The 21,372-nt window shown below is 43.9% G+C and overlaps 1 protein-coding gene across 1 annotated transcript in view; it reads left to right on the plus strand.

Annotated features, from left to right (window-relative positions):
• The first annotated feature begins 12,226 nt into the window (after nt 1-12,226).
• Nucleotides 12,227-21,372, plus strand: part of UVRAG (UV radiation resistance associated) — an 86,933-nt gene continuing 77,787 nt past the window's right edge. Inside the window, exon 1 of the mRNA XM_058824768.1 lies at nt 12,227-12,400. Within this exon, the coding sequence (XP_058680751.1) occupies nt 12,320-12,400 (81 nt within the window). The 5' untranslated portion in view covers nt 12,227-12,319. The remainder of the gene's footprint in view (nt 12,401-21,372) is intronic.

A 21,372-nucleotide genomic window follows, 5' to 3' on the forward strand; every position in this document is an offset into this window, starting at 1 on the left:
GCACACATAGGATCTAAAGTGAGCTACTTTTAAAAGTATTTATAAAATGTTTATGTGGATGTTAATGCTGCTTGTAGTGAGATTTCTTGGGAGTACAAATTGTTTATGTATAAACCTGAAACGCTGCACTACTTGCATGTCTGACCTGCCTTTTGAACTGTTCAGTTGAGTGTATCTTGAGCTCTAAAATGTGCCTTTCTTCCATGCAAGAGGATGGTACTTCACATTCCTGGAATCTTGCCTCGAAAGACAAATGTTCATCTGTCATATTTGATAGATTATTGTATTACAGAGTATCAATTTTTGTACAAATTTCTAGAAATAAACTTGGCCAAAAATAGTGGGCTGCTTTGGTCCCTTCAGTGTTGCAGGGTTTGTGGCAGTAATTTGTATGATTGCAGTTGTGCCTTTTCTCCTACAGGGAAAAATGGTTTGTCTCTACAAAAGCAGACTCACACCAAAATTACCATCTCTGGAAGTGTGTAGTGGTAGACCTGGAAGAGTTAGGTTAAGGATTGGACTTGATCTCTAAAGTCTTTTCCAAGCTTAGTAATTCTGTTCTACCATCTGCATGCTCCCTGCATGGGGCAGCCAGAATACTTCAAGCAAATCTTTGTGGTTTAAAGTTGGAGTTTTGCTTGGGAGTGTACAAGGAGCTGAGGCAGCCTCCATCTGTGGATCTCCACTAAGCAGATACAGAAAGCACATGGCCTACTGCCCCTTACAGCAGATTTCTTTGGGTTTTGTTGCTGCCTAGAACAGAAAATGCTGGATTGCATCTCTGGTCCTCAGGTGAAGAAATCCTTCCAGCCCCTTCCAGTACTTAAAAGGGAGCTTCATAAAAAAGATTGACTTTCTATACAGAGTGCTTAGTGATAGGACAAGGGCCAAATAATAACTTCTATAAATAGGCAATAAACTTAAAGAAGATATTTAGATTGGATATTGGGGAGAAATTCTTCCTTGTGAGGGTGGTGAGACCCTGGCACAGGCTGCCCAAAGAAGCTCTTGCTGCCTCATCCTTGAAGTGTTCCAGGCCAGCACCATGGTTTAGTGGAAGGTGTCCCTGCCCCATGGCAGGGGAGTTGGAATGAGATGAGCTTTAAGATCACTTCCAATTCAAACCACTCTTTGATTGTTCTTGTCAGAGCCCCCAGACTTCTACTACTGCAAAGTGCTATATTCAATAGCTCACAGTGAGCTATTGAATAAAGTTCATGTGGGCTTTTCTAGTAACAAGGGAGGTTTTAACTTGTTTTTGGGCTGGGTCTGTCCTGTGAACCATGGAAGAAATCTATCAGTGCTGGCTGAGTTTCACAGCCTCACAATGCTGTTCTCCAAGGTGAAAGCCAAACTTGATATATGAAGTATATTTGCACTTCTGTGGTTCTTTAAGATCTCCCTGTCCTCCTAACATTCCTCATTATTCCTGCAAGAACCCTGATAAATCTGTCCCTCATTACGGGCTGGAAGAGGGGACTTTCCACTTTCACCAGTTTTTCCTCATGTGTTTATACATAGTTACTGTCCTGTTTTGTCCTCTTTGCCTCAAATCAGAGCTCTCCCTCTGGCAAACAGAGCAAAAGGGAACATGACTCAGTTTATGGAAAAGGCATGGCAGTTGGATGCAGGCCACCTGCAGTGATTTATCCCTTCCTTGGCTGCCAGCCATGGGCATCCTGAGCACCTTACATGAATCCTGGCTTCAGTTTTGAGCCCTTTGTGACAAGAAGGGCATTGGGGACAGAAGTATGTCCACAGAAGGGAATGCAGCTGGGGAAGGGGCTGGAGTGCCAGAAGTGGCTGAGGGAGCTGGTGGGGCTCAGTGTGGAGCTCTGTTTTTTCCTGTTCTGTGAAGCAGGGCAGCATTATTTCCTACAGCACCAGCCATAAAGGTGGGATATCACCAACTTGCTTTGAGCCCCTCGTTAATTAGCATAGCATAAGCAGAATAATGCTGTTTGTAGTGTGTACACAGCTTTTTTCTTTTTTTTTTTTTTTTTGATTCAATGTGGAAGTGGACCTGGGTCTAATGAAGGAGATTTGAAAAACAAACAGAGAGGACGTGCTGCCCCCATAAGGTGCCTGTCCGTAACTCCATGATCATGTAACAAAGCTCCCAAGCATTTTGGGGAAACGCCAAGCTAGGATATCATTCACCCAGACTAGAACAGCCTTCCTTTGAGGAGGCAGAGACCAGAAATAGATGCATTACCCTCTAAATGAACTTTTTGTCAATTTAGCCCAAGCAGCAGTACCACAAGGAATAGCAAATTATTTTTCTACTGTGCACATTCTCAAAGCTTCATGCTGTAAAATGATCCCCTTGAAAATGGTTCTGTTTGGCAACAGCTTAGATAATTGAAGTTTTTCCATTTAAAGAAAATCCATACTATCACAAAAATAGGCATATTCTTGCCTGTTAATGCCCGGGATTCAAGGGACCACATTAGGCAGCTGAAAGGGCAGGAAAAAAAAATGCTAATGTAGGCGTTTCTCTGCTTTGCTTTGTGGTTATCTTTTTTTCCTCTCAGATGGGGTTTTTGGAGTGAAGATGTTTTAACAGGTTGTAAAAGGCCATAATGTAAGCCTAGTGGGAATCTGAACTCCATCCACAGTCTGATTATTTACTGGGTCCCTGATTCCTCTTAGATCTGATCCACACTTCTAGCTAATCATACATTGGGAGCTTTTTCCCCCAGTAGTTTTTGGCTTTGGGGTGTGCTTTGATCAAGGCAGCAAAGTGCAGGCAGGAGCACCCTCCTGCCACATTTGACTGAGCCAATATTAGCCTCTATGCCAAAATGTCATACTGCCATTGTGTGAGATCTTTGGAACAGCTGAGCTTGATGATCTGAGAGATCTTTTCTAGCCTGAATGATTCTGTGATTCTGTACTTTTATGCAAATAGGCTGTACAGCATCAGCAACCATAGAACCCATTCTTCTTCCTTTGTCACAAGAGGTCTGGATATCCCAAATTCTTTTTAAATAGATGTAAAGGTTTCATCAGTGAAGTTTCATCAGTTTCATCAGGATATTATGACTTACAGATGACACCTTATAAGTATCAAAGATAAGAAAGTCTTGGTGGCTTGGTATAATGACATTATATTGTCTGGGAGATGCTTACAGCCAATGGAAGTACAAAGTTTTGGTGCAAATGCTGTCCTGGGGAGGCTTAACAGCCAGTAGGCTCCAGTTCAATGCCTATACTGTTTTTTTATCTTCTTATGTATATTTAGCTTTCATCAATGCTTTCATCCAGCAGAACCTTTTCATTCAAAGGGCCTTAAAGGTCTCCATAAATATTTTAAACAAGGATTTACTTTTCCCATAGATTAAATGGAATCACTTCTGGAGTGGAAAGCAGAACCATGACACATGAGATTAAGTGATAAAATCACATTACCACCTCTGCAAGATGAAAATGCAGGTGTACTAAAGGGAGGGGCTTTATTTCAAGCAGAATTCAGAGATAAGTTTCCTTCAGGGACTTATGGTAATGTACCAGGAGATATTTCATGACTGTACTTACATGGGAGCTTAGGAATTTTGCAATTCTTGTTTGGAAGACAGTTCTTGCAGTCCCAGTGCTTCTTTGTTATGTGGGGTCGGTGATCAGAGACAGAGACAACACACACTTTCAGGGATCCATGCACCAACAATGGATTTTATTGTTCATATAGATCCTCTTTATATAGGAGGTTTGAAACACCTTGGTCTAAACTGACTGGTCTGGTTTTAACACCACCCAGCTCTTTGACCAGCGTGATGTCTGTGGCTTAGGATGGAATGATTGGGTGCAGTCCCTGTTTGGGTTTGAATGTATCCCATCATTGTTCACCGAGGGACCGGTTTATGGAATTGGGCTGGGTTTCTTATTTACAGCTGAATTAATTGCTGAGCCACAGACCAGTTGTGACACTCAGTATTGAACCACTAGACTTTGGCCTTGATCTACCCACTGAAATCAGAAAGCATCTTCTGGTTGATTGACCTGGGCTTTTAATGTGGTTCCCAGTAGTAGCAACCACTTTGAGGTCAGTGGAAGTGATGGACCCCATGTGCTGTTCTCCTTCCTTTAATTGCCTTCTCATTTAAAATATATTTAGTTTTGTAGAATTACAGAATCATTTAAGTTCTAAAGCCTTTGAGACCATTGAGCCCAACTATTCCCCCAGCACTTCCCAGCCCACCACTAATTCATGTCTCCAAGTGCCACATCCACATGCAAGCATCTGTTAAATCCTGCCAAGAATGTGGGCTCTACCACTGCCCAGACAAGCTGTTCCAGGGCTGGATGACCATTTCCATGAAAAAATTTCCCCAATATCTAATCTAAACCTCCCCTCACACGACTTGAGGCCATTTCCTCTTATCCTGTCCCTTGTTCCCTGGGAGAAGAACCTGCCTCCCACCTGGCTCCACCCTCCTGTCAGGGAGTTGTAGAGAGGGAGAAAAGCCCACCTGAGCCTCCTTTTCTCCAGGCTGAGCCCCCCCAGCTCCCTCAGATGCTCCTTGTCACACTTGTGCTCTAGTCCTTTCATTACTTTTCCCTATCTCATTCACAATATATATTTAAAATACCTGTTTGAGTCTGAGAAGGAAGTTTTTTCCATGTTAATAATAGCCCTTTTAAGCACCAGGACATTAACAGATATTCTAAGCATCATTTGCCTTCCAAAGCACCAGGAGTCCTCTTCTGTGTCCTGTGTGGAAATTACCTAATGGTTATGAGCTGACTTGAAAATATCTTCTACTGAAAATGGATGTCCTCAGCTTGATGGTGTGTCAGAAACACAATGAAGTGTCTCTGTCTGAGATGAGGTTTATCTATAATGGGGCACTCAGGAAACTTATGGTAAATTAATTAAATCAGTTTTAATACCCCCATATTTATGTAGCTGATGGTGATGGTAAAGTGCAAACAATGGCCAGTTGCAAATTAATACAGTCCCCCTTGGAGTTTATTGCCTTAAAGACTTATATTACTATTAATTTAAAACCAAGGCCCTCTACATTAAAGAGATCTGACCTTTACTGTGCTTTTCACTGTGAGCTTCTGATACATTGCCTAGGGATTACCAGGACACCTTAGGGATCTGCAAGTGTCTCACAGCAGTTCAAAATAACCTCTGTGAAGGGAGCAAACATATTCAGCTGCAACTAGAAATACAGATCCTAAGAAATACCTTGGACACAAACAGGTGCAAAGTTCAATGCCCACAAAACCAGTCTCTGGTTTTAGTCACTATTGCTTGAGATTGGTCCCTCTCAAAGGAAAGCTAAACAAACTCTTTTAACCCCACATCTATGGCTGTAAAATACATTTAATACCCAGTCAGTGCAGAATTTGTCCTTTCATCCATGTAAAAGGTTCACAAACTTCAAGTATTTTGCTCTGCATTTGGAATGCTTCTACCCATCAGTGAAGTATGTTGTCTCACTGGAAGGATTTTGCAATGATCTCATACCCCAATAAGAAGCATATCTGACCTGATCTGTGGCAGAAGTAGGAATTAGCCATAAGGTCAATTCTTCCCTTCCCAAAGGTGCTACCCTGCCAAAATTTGCAATAAAATCTATTAAATAATATTTGTAATAACTTGCAGGTAGTCCACTGTATGTCATTTCGAAGGATATGAGTCCATGTATCTCAACGTCAGTGCAAAAAGACTACAGATAAAGTAATGCTTCCAGAAATGGCATTTAAATATTCCAGTGTAATTGCTGGCAATTCCTCACTGGCACTTCATACAGCTTTCTCCAGGGCCTTCTCAAAAATACACTTAATTCTGCAGGAGTCTTTACCAGATTTTGTTAAAATTGCTTTTTGGAATTTTGTTAGTAGCAATTTTAATTATCTTCTGGCTTTGACTTTAAAAAAAAAAAGTCCAGAAGAAATGCCTTCTGGTATTCCATAATGTCAAAGTGAGGAGCTGCCAGTGTGAGTTTAGACAACACATAAACACAAGACAGAGTTGGTAATCTGGTGATGTTTTTGATTGTTGAATTCATCTGAGGAAAACTGAAGATCACAGAACCACAGACTGGCTTAGACTGAAAAGGACCTTAAAGCTCATCTTGTTCCAGCCCTCTGCCATGTGCAAAGACACTTCTATACCAGCCTGCTCTAAGCCCCATCCAGAGCTTAGAACACTCCCAGGGATGGGGCAGCCACAGCTTCTCTCGGCAACCTGTGCCAGGGCCTCACCATTCACAGGGAAAAATTTCTTTGAAAGATCCAATTTAACCTTGCTTTCTGTCAATGTGAGGTCATTCCCCCTTGTCACAGACTCACAGAGTCACAGAACATTCTGATCTGGAAAGGACCCACTAGGATTATTCTGTCCCTCCAGGTCCCTGTCCAAAGTCCCTCTCCAGCTCTCTTGCAGCTCCTTTAGGCACTGGCAGGGGCTCTGAGGTCTCCATGGAGCCTTCTCCAGGCCGGACACCCCCAATTCTCCCAGCCTGTCTGCAGAGCAGAGGAGCTCCAGCTCTTAGAACATCTCTATGGCCTCCTCTGAACTTGCTCCAGCATCTCCACGTCCTTCTGATGTTGGACCCCAGAGCTGGAGGCAGCTCTGCAGGTGGGATCTCACCAGAGCAGGACAGAGGGGCAGAACCCCTTCCCCTACTGCCCTGGCTGTGGGATCAGCCCAGCACATGAGGGCTTCTGGGCTCTCAGCACACATGGTCAATCCTGCTGAACTTCTCACCCATCAATACTCTAAAATTCTTCTCCCCTGCTCATTCTTTGCCCAGCCTGTGTTTGTGCTTGGGATTGCCCTGACCCATGTGCAAGACTTTGTAGGAATACAGCTAGAAAGCCAAGCTGGGAGCACTGTCCAGCTCATGACAGAAGTGGATATGTTAGCCTTAGTAGGCTGCAAGCCTTGGCAACAGAAAGCAGAACCCTGAAGAAGGAATGCAGAAGTTAGCAGTGTGCTTTGTAAGCAGAACTTCCATGAAATAACACATACCTGCACTAGTTAGTAGGAGGCTCTGAATTAAGCAATGTTACCTAGTTACATAAATGTTATAGTTGTTCTATTTTTACTAATTGCTGAAAAGCTCTATAAGCTCAGCTTTGTGAATCAATAAATGGCTCCATGTGTGCAAACCGTGGAGTCCACGTCTCTTTCATCAATTGCCATCAGGATCTTGGACATGGTCTGGTTGAACCTCACAAGGTTCACACAGACCCACTTCTCCAGCCTGTCCAGATCCCTCTTGACACCATCCCTTCCCTCTGCACAGCAGACACACCACTCAGGCTGGGTAGATGGGGAGGTTATGGATGTGGGAGCACTGTGTGCATCTCCACCCGCCCAACCGAGTGCTCTGTCTACTGTACTTGCTGCAGCTGCAGGAACTTCATCTTTTATGATAACACACTGCAGGAACACCCATGGGGACATAATAAAGGTTTACTGCAATGAAGACAGATAATGACAACCTTTGGATTTAGTTAAAAAATTCAGATGACTGTTATCATATTTCTAGAGTCCCATGCCTTCTGGCTGGCTTTCTCACAAGCAGCTCTTCACAGCAGTGTTGTTCCTGCTTCTTCATCATAACTCCTCCAAGGCTCTCCCTGACTGGCCAAGCCCACCCCCTTTTATCCCAGTTATCTTCACTGGCTACAGCTGCAGCCTATTTAGAACAACTAGGATCCAGGCAAGGCCACTTATACAATACATATATGTTACTGAGACTCATAGGCCACTTATACAATACAGATATTTTACTGTGGCTCAAAGGCCACCTACAATACATACTAAAATTCAGTGGCCACCTATAGATGACAGTTTCCTAGGGCATCAGTAAGTTACACAGGGTCCTGTGTAATGCCATATACATGGGTGAGTTGGGCAGTACTGCTCCAGCATTACTGCCTCCAGTGACTGCTCATAATTAGGGGCAAAAGAAACCACTCTCCAGCTGAAGCTTGAAAATGCTCTGCTTAAAATAATCCAACAATCCTAATTAATGAGCAAATTATTGCAAGCTCTATAATTCAGGAACAATCTGGGTTATTAAATGGCTGTCATCATGTTGAATGGTCATTGAGGTGAACTATATAAGACAGGTACTAAGCCTCTCAAAACTCATGAAAATCAGATGTAAATCTGAAACCTTATCCCTACAAACTTCTCCTTTTATAATGCCCTTGGAAATGGTTCTTTCTCATGCTGACATAACAAAACCTATCAATAATTCTGAAATTTAGAATAAGGCCAAAGCTTGAGCTGGTGTGAGCTGGAAAACTGCCAGGACTTCTTTGCAGCTGTATGAGTTCCACTGCTACAAAATCAGCAATATATCCACATGGGTTTTGGGGTCATATTTGAACTTTTCTCTGAGCAATATTTTACTTTTTAGTCCCTGAATTGTGGTCTACATCAGTCTACATCAAGCAGCAAATGCAATCTCCTTATACAGGGCAGGTGAACTGCTATGGTAAATAAATTATTTGACTTTTCTAAGCATCACTATTTTATCATCACAGTCTGGTCCTGTGGAAAAGAAGAAAAGTAGGAAAATCCTGCTATGGTAATGACATATGGACTTAAAATTCAGCAATTTTCACTGTGTAAATTAGTGTCCTGGTGTTCTCTGGGACAGAGTTAATTTCCTCCCTAGTACCTGGTATGTGGTTGTGTTTTGGATTTAGGATGAGAATAATGTTGATAACATACTTTTTATAGAAGGAGAAGGTGAAGAAGTAGGGGAAAATCAGAAACATCATGTTTCATCTGAGGATGGACTTTTTTTTAAAGGATGTTTGGGGTTTTTTATATTTTGGGCAAACAAGCAGTGGCATTTTCACACTGCTTCCATAAGTTGTTTTTAGTGATTTATCTCAGGAAAAAACTATTCTTAAAGCTGTGATCTTCTTTGATTTTATATCTAAGTCTAAGCTAGAATTAGTTTTGCTCTCTGAGGAAACATATCAAGAGTCTCCAAGGCAGAAAGCATTCTCAAAATTTCTTGATGTTTACATAATTTTGTCATTCTGAATGCATTTTTCACACCTTGAGCAAAGAAAATCCCCACATTTCATCCTAAAAATCAAGATTCAATCGTCCAAGGTGAAGATGGAATGCTTAAAAGGAAGGAGTGTCTTGTACTGAACCAGGAACCAGGAGGTGAATCAAACTGATACAACCAGTCCAAAATCACTGTGTTTGAAGTTCCTGATCTCAGAATGTCTCAGGAGTCTGGGTGCTTGAAAACAGAACACTGGCTATAAAAAATACTGAAATAGAAGGTTTTTTTTTTTTTAATCAGAAGGAAAAAATAATGGAGACACATTTTTTTTCCCAGAAGATCTTCCAAAAAAGGCCACTGTTTTTAATTAATTTTCCTGATCAGAGACAGCAACATTCTCTACTCACACACGCCAGGCTCAACGATATCCAAAATTTAAGCTTGAGGTATCAGATCTATTTGATGCCTACATGTAGAATCAAACAATTTGGGAAAAGAAGTCCATATAGATATGTTACTATGGGATAAACCAGGGAATCATGCAGAAGAAAAGTTTAGCATCTCCATTTCAACTAGGGAGCATTTTGGAGAAAAGCAGACCATGGTGAGTAGCTGCAAAGGAAGGAGCAGGATGGAAGATGACTTCATGCTACAAGGATGGAAATCAAACCCCAGAAAATATGACTTTCCATTTCAGTTTTTATTTTACTTCCTCTTTTTAACAAGTTCACTTTTGAATACCTTAGACCAAAATAAGTGCTAAAGACAACGTTGTCACAGCACCTCACTGGAGCATGGAATGTTACAAACCAAGGAGTATTGTAGGTGAATGAAGGCTTGCTGGGCTTCCAGCAGGATGCTCTCCATGCTGTGGGAGGTGCATGGTGCTGAGGACAGCAGGACTGGAGGAGAGGAGGAGCAGAGGATGGGGTTTTCCAGCACCGCACAGCACACTCAACCCTTTGAGAGCAGCATTTCCAGGGAAGCATTTCCAGTGCTGTGGCATGCATTAGGGACAGGCATTCCCAGTGCCACTGCAGGGTGGCAGATCTGGTGTTCTCAGTCAGGTGTTTTGGCTCAGTCCTGATGGTCCCTGGCAGTGCCATGGGGATGGGCATGGTCATATTCATGCCATTGAATGTGACCACCAACACTAGGTAGGTGCTGCAGAGTGCTCCTGGAATGGACAGCCCTGGTGGGCACAGGCACAGGACTGGTGCTCTGAGAGCTGCACCCTGCGTGGGGATGGTGCTGTTCCAGGTGGGCATGGTCCCCTCCGTTCAGGATGGATGCTGCCTGGGTGGCATGGGATGGAGGTAGATGCTGAGGGGATGGTTGCATTGGGCTTTGGTGTGCATAGGCATCATGGCTGGTATGATGTGAGGAGAGTTGGCTGATGTGGGATGGCTCGGCATGGAATGGGATGGGTCCATGTGCTGTGGGAAGGGTTTGTCTGCTGGTTGGCATAATGAGGGGCAGGTTGGTCTGTTGTTGGGCAGGTTGGGGTGATGATATGAGGCAGGTTGGGGTGACATGGGGCAGGTGGATGTGCTATGGAGAAGGCTGGCGTGATGCGAGGGAAGTGGATGTGATGTGGGGAAGGTTCACAGAATCACAGAATCATGGAATAAGCTGAGGTGGAAGAGACTCATCAGGATTGTTAACTCCAGTTCCTGGCCCTGTGTGGGACACCACAACAATCCCACCCTGTGCCTGACAGCATTGTCCAAATGCTTCTGGAGCTCTGTCAGATTTGATGCTGTGACCACTTTCCCGGGAAGATCATTCCAGTGCTCAGCCACCCTCTGGATGAAGAACCTTTTTCTAATATCCAACTCAAACCTTTCCCAACTCAGCCTCAGGCCACTCCTTCAGCTCCTGTCACTGGTCACCAGAGTTAAGACACTGGTATATGCCCCTCTGCTTCTCCTCCTGAGGACACTGAAGACTTCAACGAGGCCTGCTCTTGTTGCTCACTCTCTTTTCCAGGCTGAACAAAAGTGACCTCAGTTGCTCCTTATAAGTCTGTCCAGACCCTTGACCCTCCTTATGGCCCTCCTTTGTGTGAAAAATGCCAATCACTTGTTGTTAAAATGTTAAAAAGTTTTATACTAAAAAATTGGTTATAAAAATAGTAATACAATTAGAGTAATAATAATTTGGACAAATTGAATTAGGACAATATGAGACAATAGAGACAAAGAGTTACAGATGTCCGGGTACCTTTTTCTGGGCAGCAAGAGTTTGAAAAAGGACACCCATTAACAAAGGATTAACCCTTAAAAATAACAGCCTGTTGTATATTCATACACCTCATACATGATGCATAAATTCCATTCAAACACAGGATTCTGTCTGGTCAGTGTCAACTTCTTCCTCTGAATCCTAACAGCGCTTTCAAGGTGGGAAGAAGTTTGTTTCTTTTGATAAGAGCAATAAATTCTTTCTCTCTGAAAGATTTAGGTGTCCTGTGGCTGCTATCTTGCTGCGAGTCCTTTCTTTAAAAAAAAGTATCTTACATAGCATAGTTTCTATTTTTACATTTTTTATAACCTAAAACTATATTTAGCCCACTACTTAAGAGCAATAATACAGCATTACTTTCTAACACAACACATATAATGTTCATTTTAATATTTGCGAAAAGCCAATCATAAAATACATCCATTTTTCACATTTGGACCCTCTGCAATAGCCTAAGGCCTCTTTTATATTGACATGACACAGGGCAGGCAGGCGGGCCTGTTTTGGGGAGGTGTCACATGGGGCAGGTGGATATGATGCTGAGCAGGTCGGGCTGATGTGGAGGGGGTGCTGAGGGTGACACCATTCCCGATGCACAGCGCGGGGCCCGGCCCGGCCTGGCCGCCCCTCAGGGTCGCCATGGCGACCGCCCCTCGGCCCCTCCGCCGAACTATTTTCCGTCCCCTCACGTGATGACAACAGCTCCCGCACACGTGACGGAGGGCGTGCTGTCGATCAAACTCCATTTTCTCCAATCATCGCCCGCAATCGGGCGCCGTCCCGCCTTCCGGAAGCGGGCGCTCTAATCGGCGCCGGCGCGCGTTCCGGCGGTTTGACAGGGCCGGCGCAGCGGGGCGTTGATTGGCGTCAGGCTAAGCCAGTTGCAAGTCGAGACGGAGCGCGGGGTCCCGCCCCCGCGGCGCGCCGGCCAATGGACGCGCGGGAGGCGGAGCCCCGCCCACCCCCCGGCACTGCGGTAATATGGCTCCGTAGCGGGCGGCCGGCTTGGCGTTGCTGCCGCCATTAACCCCTGCGCGCCCGGCGGCCTCGGGGGAGCGGAGCGGGGCCCCTGCGTGAGGATGACCTCGGCTGCCGGTCCCGCCGCCTTGCCGCCCGGCTCCGCCGCCCGCGCCCTGCATGTGGAGCTGCCTTCGCAGCAGGTACGGCGGGGCCTCGGCGCGGCGCTCGGAGGGGCTGAGGAGGAGGAGGAGGGTGTCCTGAGGTGAATCAGGGGTGTCCCCTGAAGTGTGGGGTGCCCTGAGGTGAAGGGGATGTGCTGTTTTAGGCGTGGGATGTACACAGGGGCGTGCTCACTGAGGTGTGGGCTGTTCTGGGGTGCAGGGAGATGTTTCCTGAACTGAGAGCAGCTCCCTGAGGCGTGCAGGGCTTGTTCCCTCGGGTGGATGGGGCTGCTCCCTGCGGTAAAGGGGGGACAGGTACTCCATGGGGGGCCAGTGGGGCTTCCCCGAGGTCTGAGGGAACCTGAGACAGAGTCCCCAGGCTGATGGAAGGGGGGTCAAGGGACAGTTTAAACACCTTTCTCGCAGGCTGGTAGGAAGGCCAGAGGCAGCATGGGGGCAGGGGTCTGTGCCTCTCTCCCGGGGGAGTCGGGTGCTGTTTCCTCTCCCAGAAAACTACTTCTGTGCCTGCAAAAGATCAGACTAAAGGTGAGAATTGCAGCAGGAATAACACCGTGAAAATCGGTGTTAAACTTGGGCACCTCGTGGGGCTGGAGCAGCTGGGGTGTCCCCCTCCTCCTTCTCTTGCAAGTGTGTGGATATAACATGAGGGGTATTCTGAAAAGTGCTGAAATGTTCTCTCCCCCTTGCGTCCTTCCTTCACCCAGCTGTGTTTTTCCTGTTTGCTGATAGTTGGCTTTTGGCTTACTGGGCATTTGTCCCATGTTTTCATTTTGGAGAGCAATGATTTTAAGTGAGGAAGACTAGGTTCTGCTGAGCATTGAGCAATCCCTATCAAACCGACTCTGTGCTCTTTCCCCTCTTGCATGTGGTCGCTTTGATTGTGCAGGAGCCAGAGCAGGACTGGTGAAAGCAGGAGTAATTAGCAAAATTTTGCTCTTTTTTTAGAAGTAGTGTAAGATGTGAATGTTGTTTTGGCTCATTGACTCTCAGTGCAGTGGATGTTATTATGAGTTAGCCACACAATCTGTTTTACTAGAGCTATGGTGGGAATATAAAGAGTACCTAAAGAAAAAATCAATAGATGTTAATGAAGTGGATCTATAACTGCTCTTTTGTTAAACATGTTATAGAAGACATCCACTTGGGGGCAAAGGAGGGAAATGGAGGTGGCTGTTGGCCACCACTTGTGAGCAAGTGCTTACTCTGAAATGTGGGTCTGCTCTGTGTTAGTAAACATAAACATGAACGCTGCTCTGTACGAACAGGAAACAATGGATTGTCCATGAGATCAAGTATGGCTTTCTCCTTGCTGAATTTTTGGCTTTATTCTTTCTCAGGCTTGTGCAAGGACCGAGTGAATGCTGCAGGGAGAAGTCTGAGATATTAGTCATTGGATTTCATTTGTGAAAGTGAGACCAAAACACAGGGTTTTTCTTCTAGGAGCAGACACTTTTACAGGAGTTCCTAGGAGCAGAAACTGAGTCACCAATTATAGGCTGTTCCAGTTGAGTAAATACTTAGTGAGGATGCTGCTTGTATGTTAATTGTAGCAAGTGTAGGTCTGTGACAGACTGAGGTATCCTGCTGTGTGCTGTGCCAACACAAGGACCATGTGCTGAGGGATCTGTGTGCTGTGTTTACTTGGAATCAAAGTGAGAGGCTCAGCTGAACACACTGATAGCAAATCACCCTCTTTCTTTGTATTCTCTGAGCTCAAAAGTTTGTTACTGAAATGCAAGATACCTTGAAGGGGCTCTGTTGTGGTGTGGTGTGGGCTCAGCATGCTGGAACTATTTTACTGCAGAATTATGAGAAAGATAAGTCATTCCTTCCATATTGTACCACCTCTGTAATGCCACAGTCTGGCTGACCCAAGCTATGTGATGCTATGCAAGGTAATTGTTGGCTGTGTGCCAGCACAAAATCAGCTCAGTGATTTGCTTCAGTAGCTTTCTCTAGGACACCCAAAGCTACATTTGTTTGACTATAAGATGTTATAGTGACTATAAGAATTGAGAGCAGGATGGTCTGAGTCATGGCTATAATTCTCTCCAAAGACAAATTCTCAACTGTGAATTCAAAGTGAGTGCTTTTAATGACTGAAGTGACTTTTTAAGGGCAGAAGTACTGCCAGTGTAATTTGGATTTAGTCTAGCTTTAATTGTTCCAGTAACATTCACATTGATTAGAAAACAATGTTCCTGCTACTGACACTCTTGCAGGAGTGAAAAGTAAAGTCTGAAACCTTTTGCTACTGTGATGATACTTGTGTCAAAAGTGACTGACCTCTTCTGTAACTTGTTTGTGTGGTGGGATGACTGGGGCAAAGAATGCTTTTTGCTGTTGTATTCCGTATTTTAAGAAAGAGAAATAGAGGATATGGCTGTAAAGAAATGCATAAAATTCCCATTTGAATCCCTTGGTAATTGTGTCAGGATGTTGTTTTCTTTTGCTGTACAAGTTGGCACAACAGAACTGAAAATGTGAAATAACTACACTTCAGGAGCAGAGATTCTTTAGTAATCTCTCTTTGCAGTTGGTAGATGCAAAAAAACTGGGAGTGTCATAATAACTTAAGGATTTCTGAATGCTCACACTGTTCAATCCTGTCATTGGAAGCAGTTCAAAGCAGTGGAGGGGTTGGGGACCCAAACCTTTCAGACTCTTCTACATCCTCAGTGGAAGGGATTGGACAGAAAGATGCAGCCTGAGTGTACAGAGGCAGTCATGCCTCAGTCAGATGATCTGCTGAGTGCTGCTGTGCTAATTGCTGGCCAAAACAGAGCTCATGTGTGGTTGTCCAGGGACAGCAAAGCACACAGTCATGGACTGCAGAGCCACTGCCTGGGAGGGTGAATGTGAGGGAGGGAGGGAGGGAGGGAGGGAGGGAGGGAGGGAGGGAGGGGGATCTGTCTGCTGAGTAGGGATGTGCTGGTAAGGAGGCAAGGGGTAAATTGTGCCATTGTGCACAGCCATGAGTAGTGTCAGACCAGGTCTCCCAGTATTTTCTGTATCTTTCAGTTCACAAGCATCTCTTGACAGTGAAAGTTTCTGTGGAGAGGAGCAGCAATGAGGTTTTGGCTACAGGTGTCAGAAGTGTGTTTTAGGGTAGAGCAAAACAGAGCAACCAGTTAGTGAAACTTGTCAAGGACACTCTGTGGCCTCCATTAACATTAAGGCTGGGGTTCCTAAAGCTCCACGTGGAGTTTTATGCACTTGTGTGAGTCCAAGAGCAGTGCTCATTGTACATGGCTCCTGTGGCTTCCACACCAGCACCTCTACCCCTCAGGGTCTGACCGTCCAACCACCTCCTTATCCATCTAACAGTCCACTCATCACATCCATCTCTCCAGTTTGGAGAGAAGGTGTTGTGGGGGAGTGAGTCAAAGGCTTTACAGAAGTCCAGATAAATGACATCTGTAACTCTTCCCTTGTCCCCTGATGTAGCCACCCCATCACAGAAGGCCATCAGGTTGCTCAGGCAGGACTTTGCTTTGGTGAAACCGTGCTGGCTGTGGAATCACCTCCCTGTCTTCCATGTGCCTTAGCCCAGCTCCTCAGAGGATCTGTTCTGTGATCTTCCCAGGCACAGGGGTGAGGCTGACAGGGTGGTGGCTCCCAGGGTCCTCTTTTCTGGCCTTTTTAAAGATGAGTACTATGCTTCCCCTTTTCCAATCACCTGGCACTTCACCCAACTTCCACTATCATGGAGAGTGGCTTGGCAACTAAATCAGCCAGTTCCCTCAAGACTCTGTGATGTGTCTCATCAGGTCCCATAGACTTGTGCACATTTAGGTTCCTCAGGTGGTCATGAACCCAATCTTAGAGTATGAGGGGCTTTGTTCCCCCAGTCCCCATCCTGCTGTCCATCCCTTCAGGATGTGCAGGAAGAGAGGTTGTCATTGGAGATGGAGGCAAAAGAGTTGTTGAGTACCTCACCCTTCTCATCAGCTGTTACCAGTTTTCCAGCATTATTTACCAGGGGGAAACACCTTCTTTGGCTTTTTTTTCTGGGTAGCATACATGGAGAAGCCCTTCTTTTGTGTCTCCTACCAGGATCGGTTCCAGATTCAACTTGGGTTTCTTTCTTTCAAGATGTGCATCACTCATACACAACATTTTGGGCAACATGGCAGAAAGGGGGGCTTCAAAATGTGCTGGCAGATGTGTTTGAAGGGTCTTGTGTAGGAAAAGTGAAGAAAGTTACTGTATGGGCCCAGGGCTGTTCATGAATGAGACTTTAAACTAAACAATGAGAAAATAGTGTCTTTTTAAACACTAGTTTTCTGTTACTCTTGTTACATATTCTCCTGAGTTATCTGGAAAAAAAAACCCTGATTCTTAAATATTTTACTTCCCCTTTCCTACAAAATATGGAAGGAGGGGAGCAATCAGAATGTGTGGAAAGTGTTGTAGTGGAACATTGCTTTCACTTCTCTGACACGCACTGTCTTTAAATGCTGAGTGGGAGGGAAGTGCTGCTCCAGTGAAAGGCCACAGTGTGAGTGACCTGCTGATCTTACTCAGTTGTATCCATACCCAGCTGCATCAGTGTTTAGTGTTTGTTAGAGGTAAATTAGGAGGAGTAGTTGTTAAAGTTACTGGAAAATTGTAATTTCAGCCCAAAAGACTGGGGCTGGAATTTTGCTATCTGCTGTGTACCTTCTGCATTTTGTAAGGGATGCAGGGGTTTTTTGCAGACTAAATGATCTGTTGATAAGTTAAACTGTTATATCCAAAAGCTGTACTAAATCAGTTTTGATGCTTTATTTAGGATGTTTGTGGTGGGTTATGGAATGCTCTTAATTGAGCAACTTTCTAGCTAAAGACTGAAGTCTCACTTATGAAGGGAAACTGACTTCTCTGCTCTTGATTTATCATCCAGCAACAAGATCAGCATTAATATGCTTCAGGTTATTAATCATCATATGCTGTTTGCTTGTGCAACCCAGAGTGTCCTTTAATGCTTCTTTAAGGTCAAAACTGCCACTGTTTTGTTTTTGTTGTTGTTTCTGTAAGGCCCTGTTTACTTTGGGGTGCTTCCTTCTGAGTATCATCTTGATATTCCCCGGTTATTCCCACAGCAAATGTGGACCAGTGCTCCCTTCCCCAAAGTCATGTTAAGAGGCTTAAGGGACTTCTCTCAACTGCTGCAGTGTAATTAATGGATGGGACTTGCACCCTGATGTTCTCTTCTATCTGGTGGGTTAGTTCCCATGCTGTGTCAAAGAAGCAGCTGCAGTTTCAGTCTTTCATCTTGAGACTAAACACTTGCTTAGACAAACTCAGAGAAAAGCATCAATAAGGAAAGATGTTATTTCTAGCTACTTCTTCTAAAAGGTTTTGGTGAAAGATGGAAAGACTGTCTAGTTTCCTATTATTTGCATCTTATGTAAACACCTAGCAAGAAGAGCTTTATCTGGCTACTGGGCAATATTTGCCCACTAAGATTTTCTTAGCCATAGTTTAGAGCAGCTTTTTAGGGTGTGCTGACAGTTCTTACTCTTTGGAGCTGTGGTGTTTGCCAGCTCGCTGGATCTGTCACTCTTGATGTTACAGTGACCATAACCAAATACAGCTGTTGAAACAATACCCAGGAACAACTTTATTTGCCCGAGACTCTGCATAGGCACATGATTTGGCTTTTGAGTCCTTCCTGCTAACATTGTCTTTAAGTTAATTCTGTGCATTGAGTCTTGTTTTGCCACATCTGTTTGTGTCCCAAGACTGAACGTTTCTTCTGTACCTGCCCCTACAATATGTTTTAAATAAGAGGCTTTTACAGTCTTAGTGCAGAAATGAGCCCAAAAAAAAGATACAGAAGATTGTCACAGTGAATCGTGTGAACATCATGAGCTCCCATCAGTTTTAGTCTTAGTTCTTTCATTCATTTTGGACTCTAAAGTGAGTGGTGTAGATTTTCTGCATGTGATTATGGGGTACAAAGAGAAGATTTGTGGTGCCAGCTGAACAGTTACCAGCTGTTTACATCATTGGGGGTGGAAGTTGAGTTCTGAGTGGCTCCTCAGTGTAAATGCAATTATTTAGTGAGGAAGTAGTTCAGAGGTTTAGCTGGTAGGAAAGGGTGCAGGGAAGGAGAGATCAGAGAACACAGCTGTCTTTCAAGAGTAATAGGTATTCTGGAGTTTTTTCGGTTATATTATAGTTATCTGTTTTAATTATTTTCTGCTGTGACTGTTGCTTTAGTTAAAGGAGCAGATAATGCCATAGGCTAAAATATTTTGTTAGACCTAACACTGGCTTCAGATGCATTCTTTAACTCCATACTGACCTTGCAAAGGGCTGTTTTGCATTCAGATAGCTGGAAAATAATTATATTTCTGCGTGGACCATGTCAAGTACGGAGACATTCCTTATTCTTCCTGTTTTACTTTCTCCTTGTGTGAATTAGGGCAGACTTGATGTCTTTTGAACATCTCCCATTTGCTGCCTGTTCCTGCTGAAGCTCTGAGTGCAGGACAGAAGCAGGAGTAGCCATGGCAGGGGGTATGGATGACTAGAAACCTGTATTGACCATTGGGGTGTTCACATGAAAACTGCATAGCTGTTTTCCTTCTTAAGGGAAACTTTCAAAAGCCTTTCAGATGCCCAGAAGTGTAAAGGAAAGGAGGCACTTTGATTTAAGGATCTGTAAACTAAAATTCACAATTGTGCATCTTAGAAAACTTTGAGCCCGTGTTGATGAAATAGCTTTGATTTTTCTTGTGGTCATTTCCTGTGGGTAAATCATTCTGCACAGGTTCAGTGTACCTGGTTCCTTGCATGAGATCTTTGGGAATGTGAGGGATGTGATGTATGTGAGTGTGTTGCACCTTCACAGGAAAAAAGGTGTAGTTGTGTTCCTACAGTGCATCTTCAAACCAATGTTGTCCTCAGTTCTGATTCCTAGTAGAAATTGTTTTCTTAAAGGCACTTGCAAGAAAGTAGCTTAATCTTAGAAAGGGAAAGCAGTTCCTGGATGGCTGGTGGTCACTTGACATGGGGAAATGGAGATAGGAAGGAGGCACAGTCATGAGGAGAACTACAAGTGATCAATTATGGCTGTATATGAACTAATTATGGCTATGTAGCTTTGAGGGCCTTGCTGTCTTCAAGCGTGTGCTGGAAGACATTAAAACAGAATTCCTTAAAATTCCTTATGGTTTGTCCCACAAAAAGTGCATATCAAATGCTTCTGCTTTGCATCAGAAGTAGATCTGAAAGCCCATTTGATTCTCTTGACTCTGAGCTGTGGAAAACTGTTAAATTGCAAAGCTCATAAATCTTCCTAGCAAGTGTGTAAATTAGAGTACAAACTTTTTCATGCCCTTCCTGTGGTTTCAATTAGCCATACATCTAGGTAATGCCTAAACTTCCCATGTACATTTCTTGGATTAAAAGCTTTGTTTTGCAGCAGAGGTGACCCAACCTTCTGCAAGATATGCTCCACTAAAAAAAAAAAAAGGTATTAAATTGGAAAATGTGGCAGCTTGAAAACTTATGTAAAATTAATTATGAATTTTTGTCTACCATTTGACTTCAGGAGATTGGATCATGTGATTGCTTCTTAATATTCAAACTGGCATGGAGAGGTGAAAGCAAATAGTGAAAATCTGAGGAAGTTGATAGGTGCAATGAAGGTGTAGAGCAGTGCTGTGATAATAAATAATGCTCACGCTGACTAAATATAGATCATATTTTGGTGACTTTTTTGTGTTCTAGGGCTGGAGGTTTTATGCTTTTTAAGAAAAAGACCCAGCTCAACCTGTCTGCTATGAGCTACAAGGCACACAGAGCCCTCTGTTTTAATCTGACTTAATTCTGACAAATATGCAGACTAAATCTAAATAGCTGACATTGCAAGCTCAGGTCCATTCAGTTCAAAACCAGTGGATTTGCTGGAGTAACATTTTTGTTGCTAACTAATCTTTGCCTCATGCTTTAATGCTAAAATAGTTGGAAGGATTTTGTTAAAATTCTTCCAGAGCTTCTGTGGGCCATAGAGCAAGGAAGCAAGCCATGAAATTCATGTGAAAGCTAGGTAAAAACAGAGTGTGTGCCAAGTCATACAGAGGTCAGAGCTGATCCTGATCAGAAAAGAATTCAGGGAATTTACTTCCTTGACAGAATTGTGAGGAAGGCAGCAGTCTGAAAACAGAGATGGTGCCCAGAGATGAAGACTGTCTAGGGTACTCCATTAAAGGCTAAGGAAGTAGACCTGGTGCTGAAATTTTAGCCAGTGTTGAAAGTTCTTCGTTCTAGAAATACAATAATTGTTTTTCAGCTCATCAGGCTTCTGAGAGAGCCCTGAGTGATGATTAATTTTAGTGAATTTGGGCTAAGTAATTTATGTAAACTTTTACTTTGCTTGTACAAGATGATTTCCCAGCCTTTGTAATGCTGGTTTTACCATTGTATTTACATTTCAAGTTTCTGATTACATGGGTTGTATGGGAAGTCATCAGGAATGGGATGGGTGGGGCAGCCTTTTTCAAATTTAGTCACAGATACATAAAACTTTCTCCCTGGACAATTGATTTTAAGCTTCATTCTGGAAAATGTATTTCTATTTATAAAATTCTTAAAAAATCTGCCTGAGGAATTTCTGAAACTTGCTTATGGCCATGGGTGCAGTGAGCCCACTGTCTCTTATGAACATCTGGAAGTTGACAGCCAAACCCTCCATTCATACAGGGGACTGTTTGATGGCATCTTGGATGGTTCTTGCTGGAAGAAACCAAACTGCCTGCCTTGCTTAAGTTCAGATACTCCCTTGACACCTTTGCAAATTTATTTAGCATGTCAAAGGGTCTGCTGAGAGCAGAATTCATGAACGGTGTTGCTGAAAGAGCCAGTGCTACTGGGAGAAGGCAGATGAGGGACAGGGAGAAGACAGAGCTCCCCCTTTGCCAGCTGTGAGCCGTTAGATCATCCCAGCTGTGACAGCATGATGGGCTCCATGTGATTAGAATGGGCTTTGCTGTTGTCCA

The sequence above is a fragment of the Ammospiza caudacuta genome, chromosome 2 (assembly GCF_027887145.1).
Source record: "Ammospiza caudacuta isolate bAmmCau1 chromosome 2, bAmmCau1.pri, whole genome shotgun sequence".
Taxonomy (NCBI): domain Eukaryota; kingdom Metazoa; phylum Chordata; class Aves; order Passeriformes; family Passerellidae; genus Ammospiza; species Ammospiza caudacuta.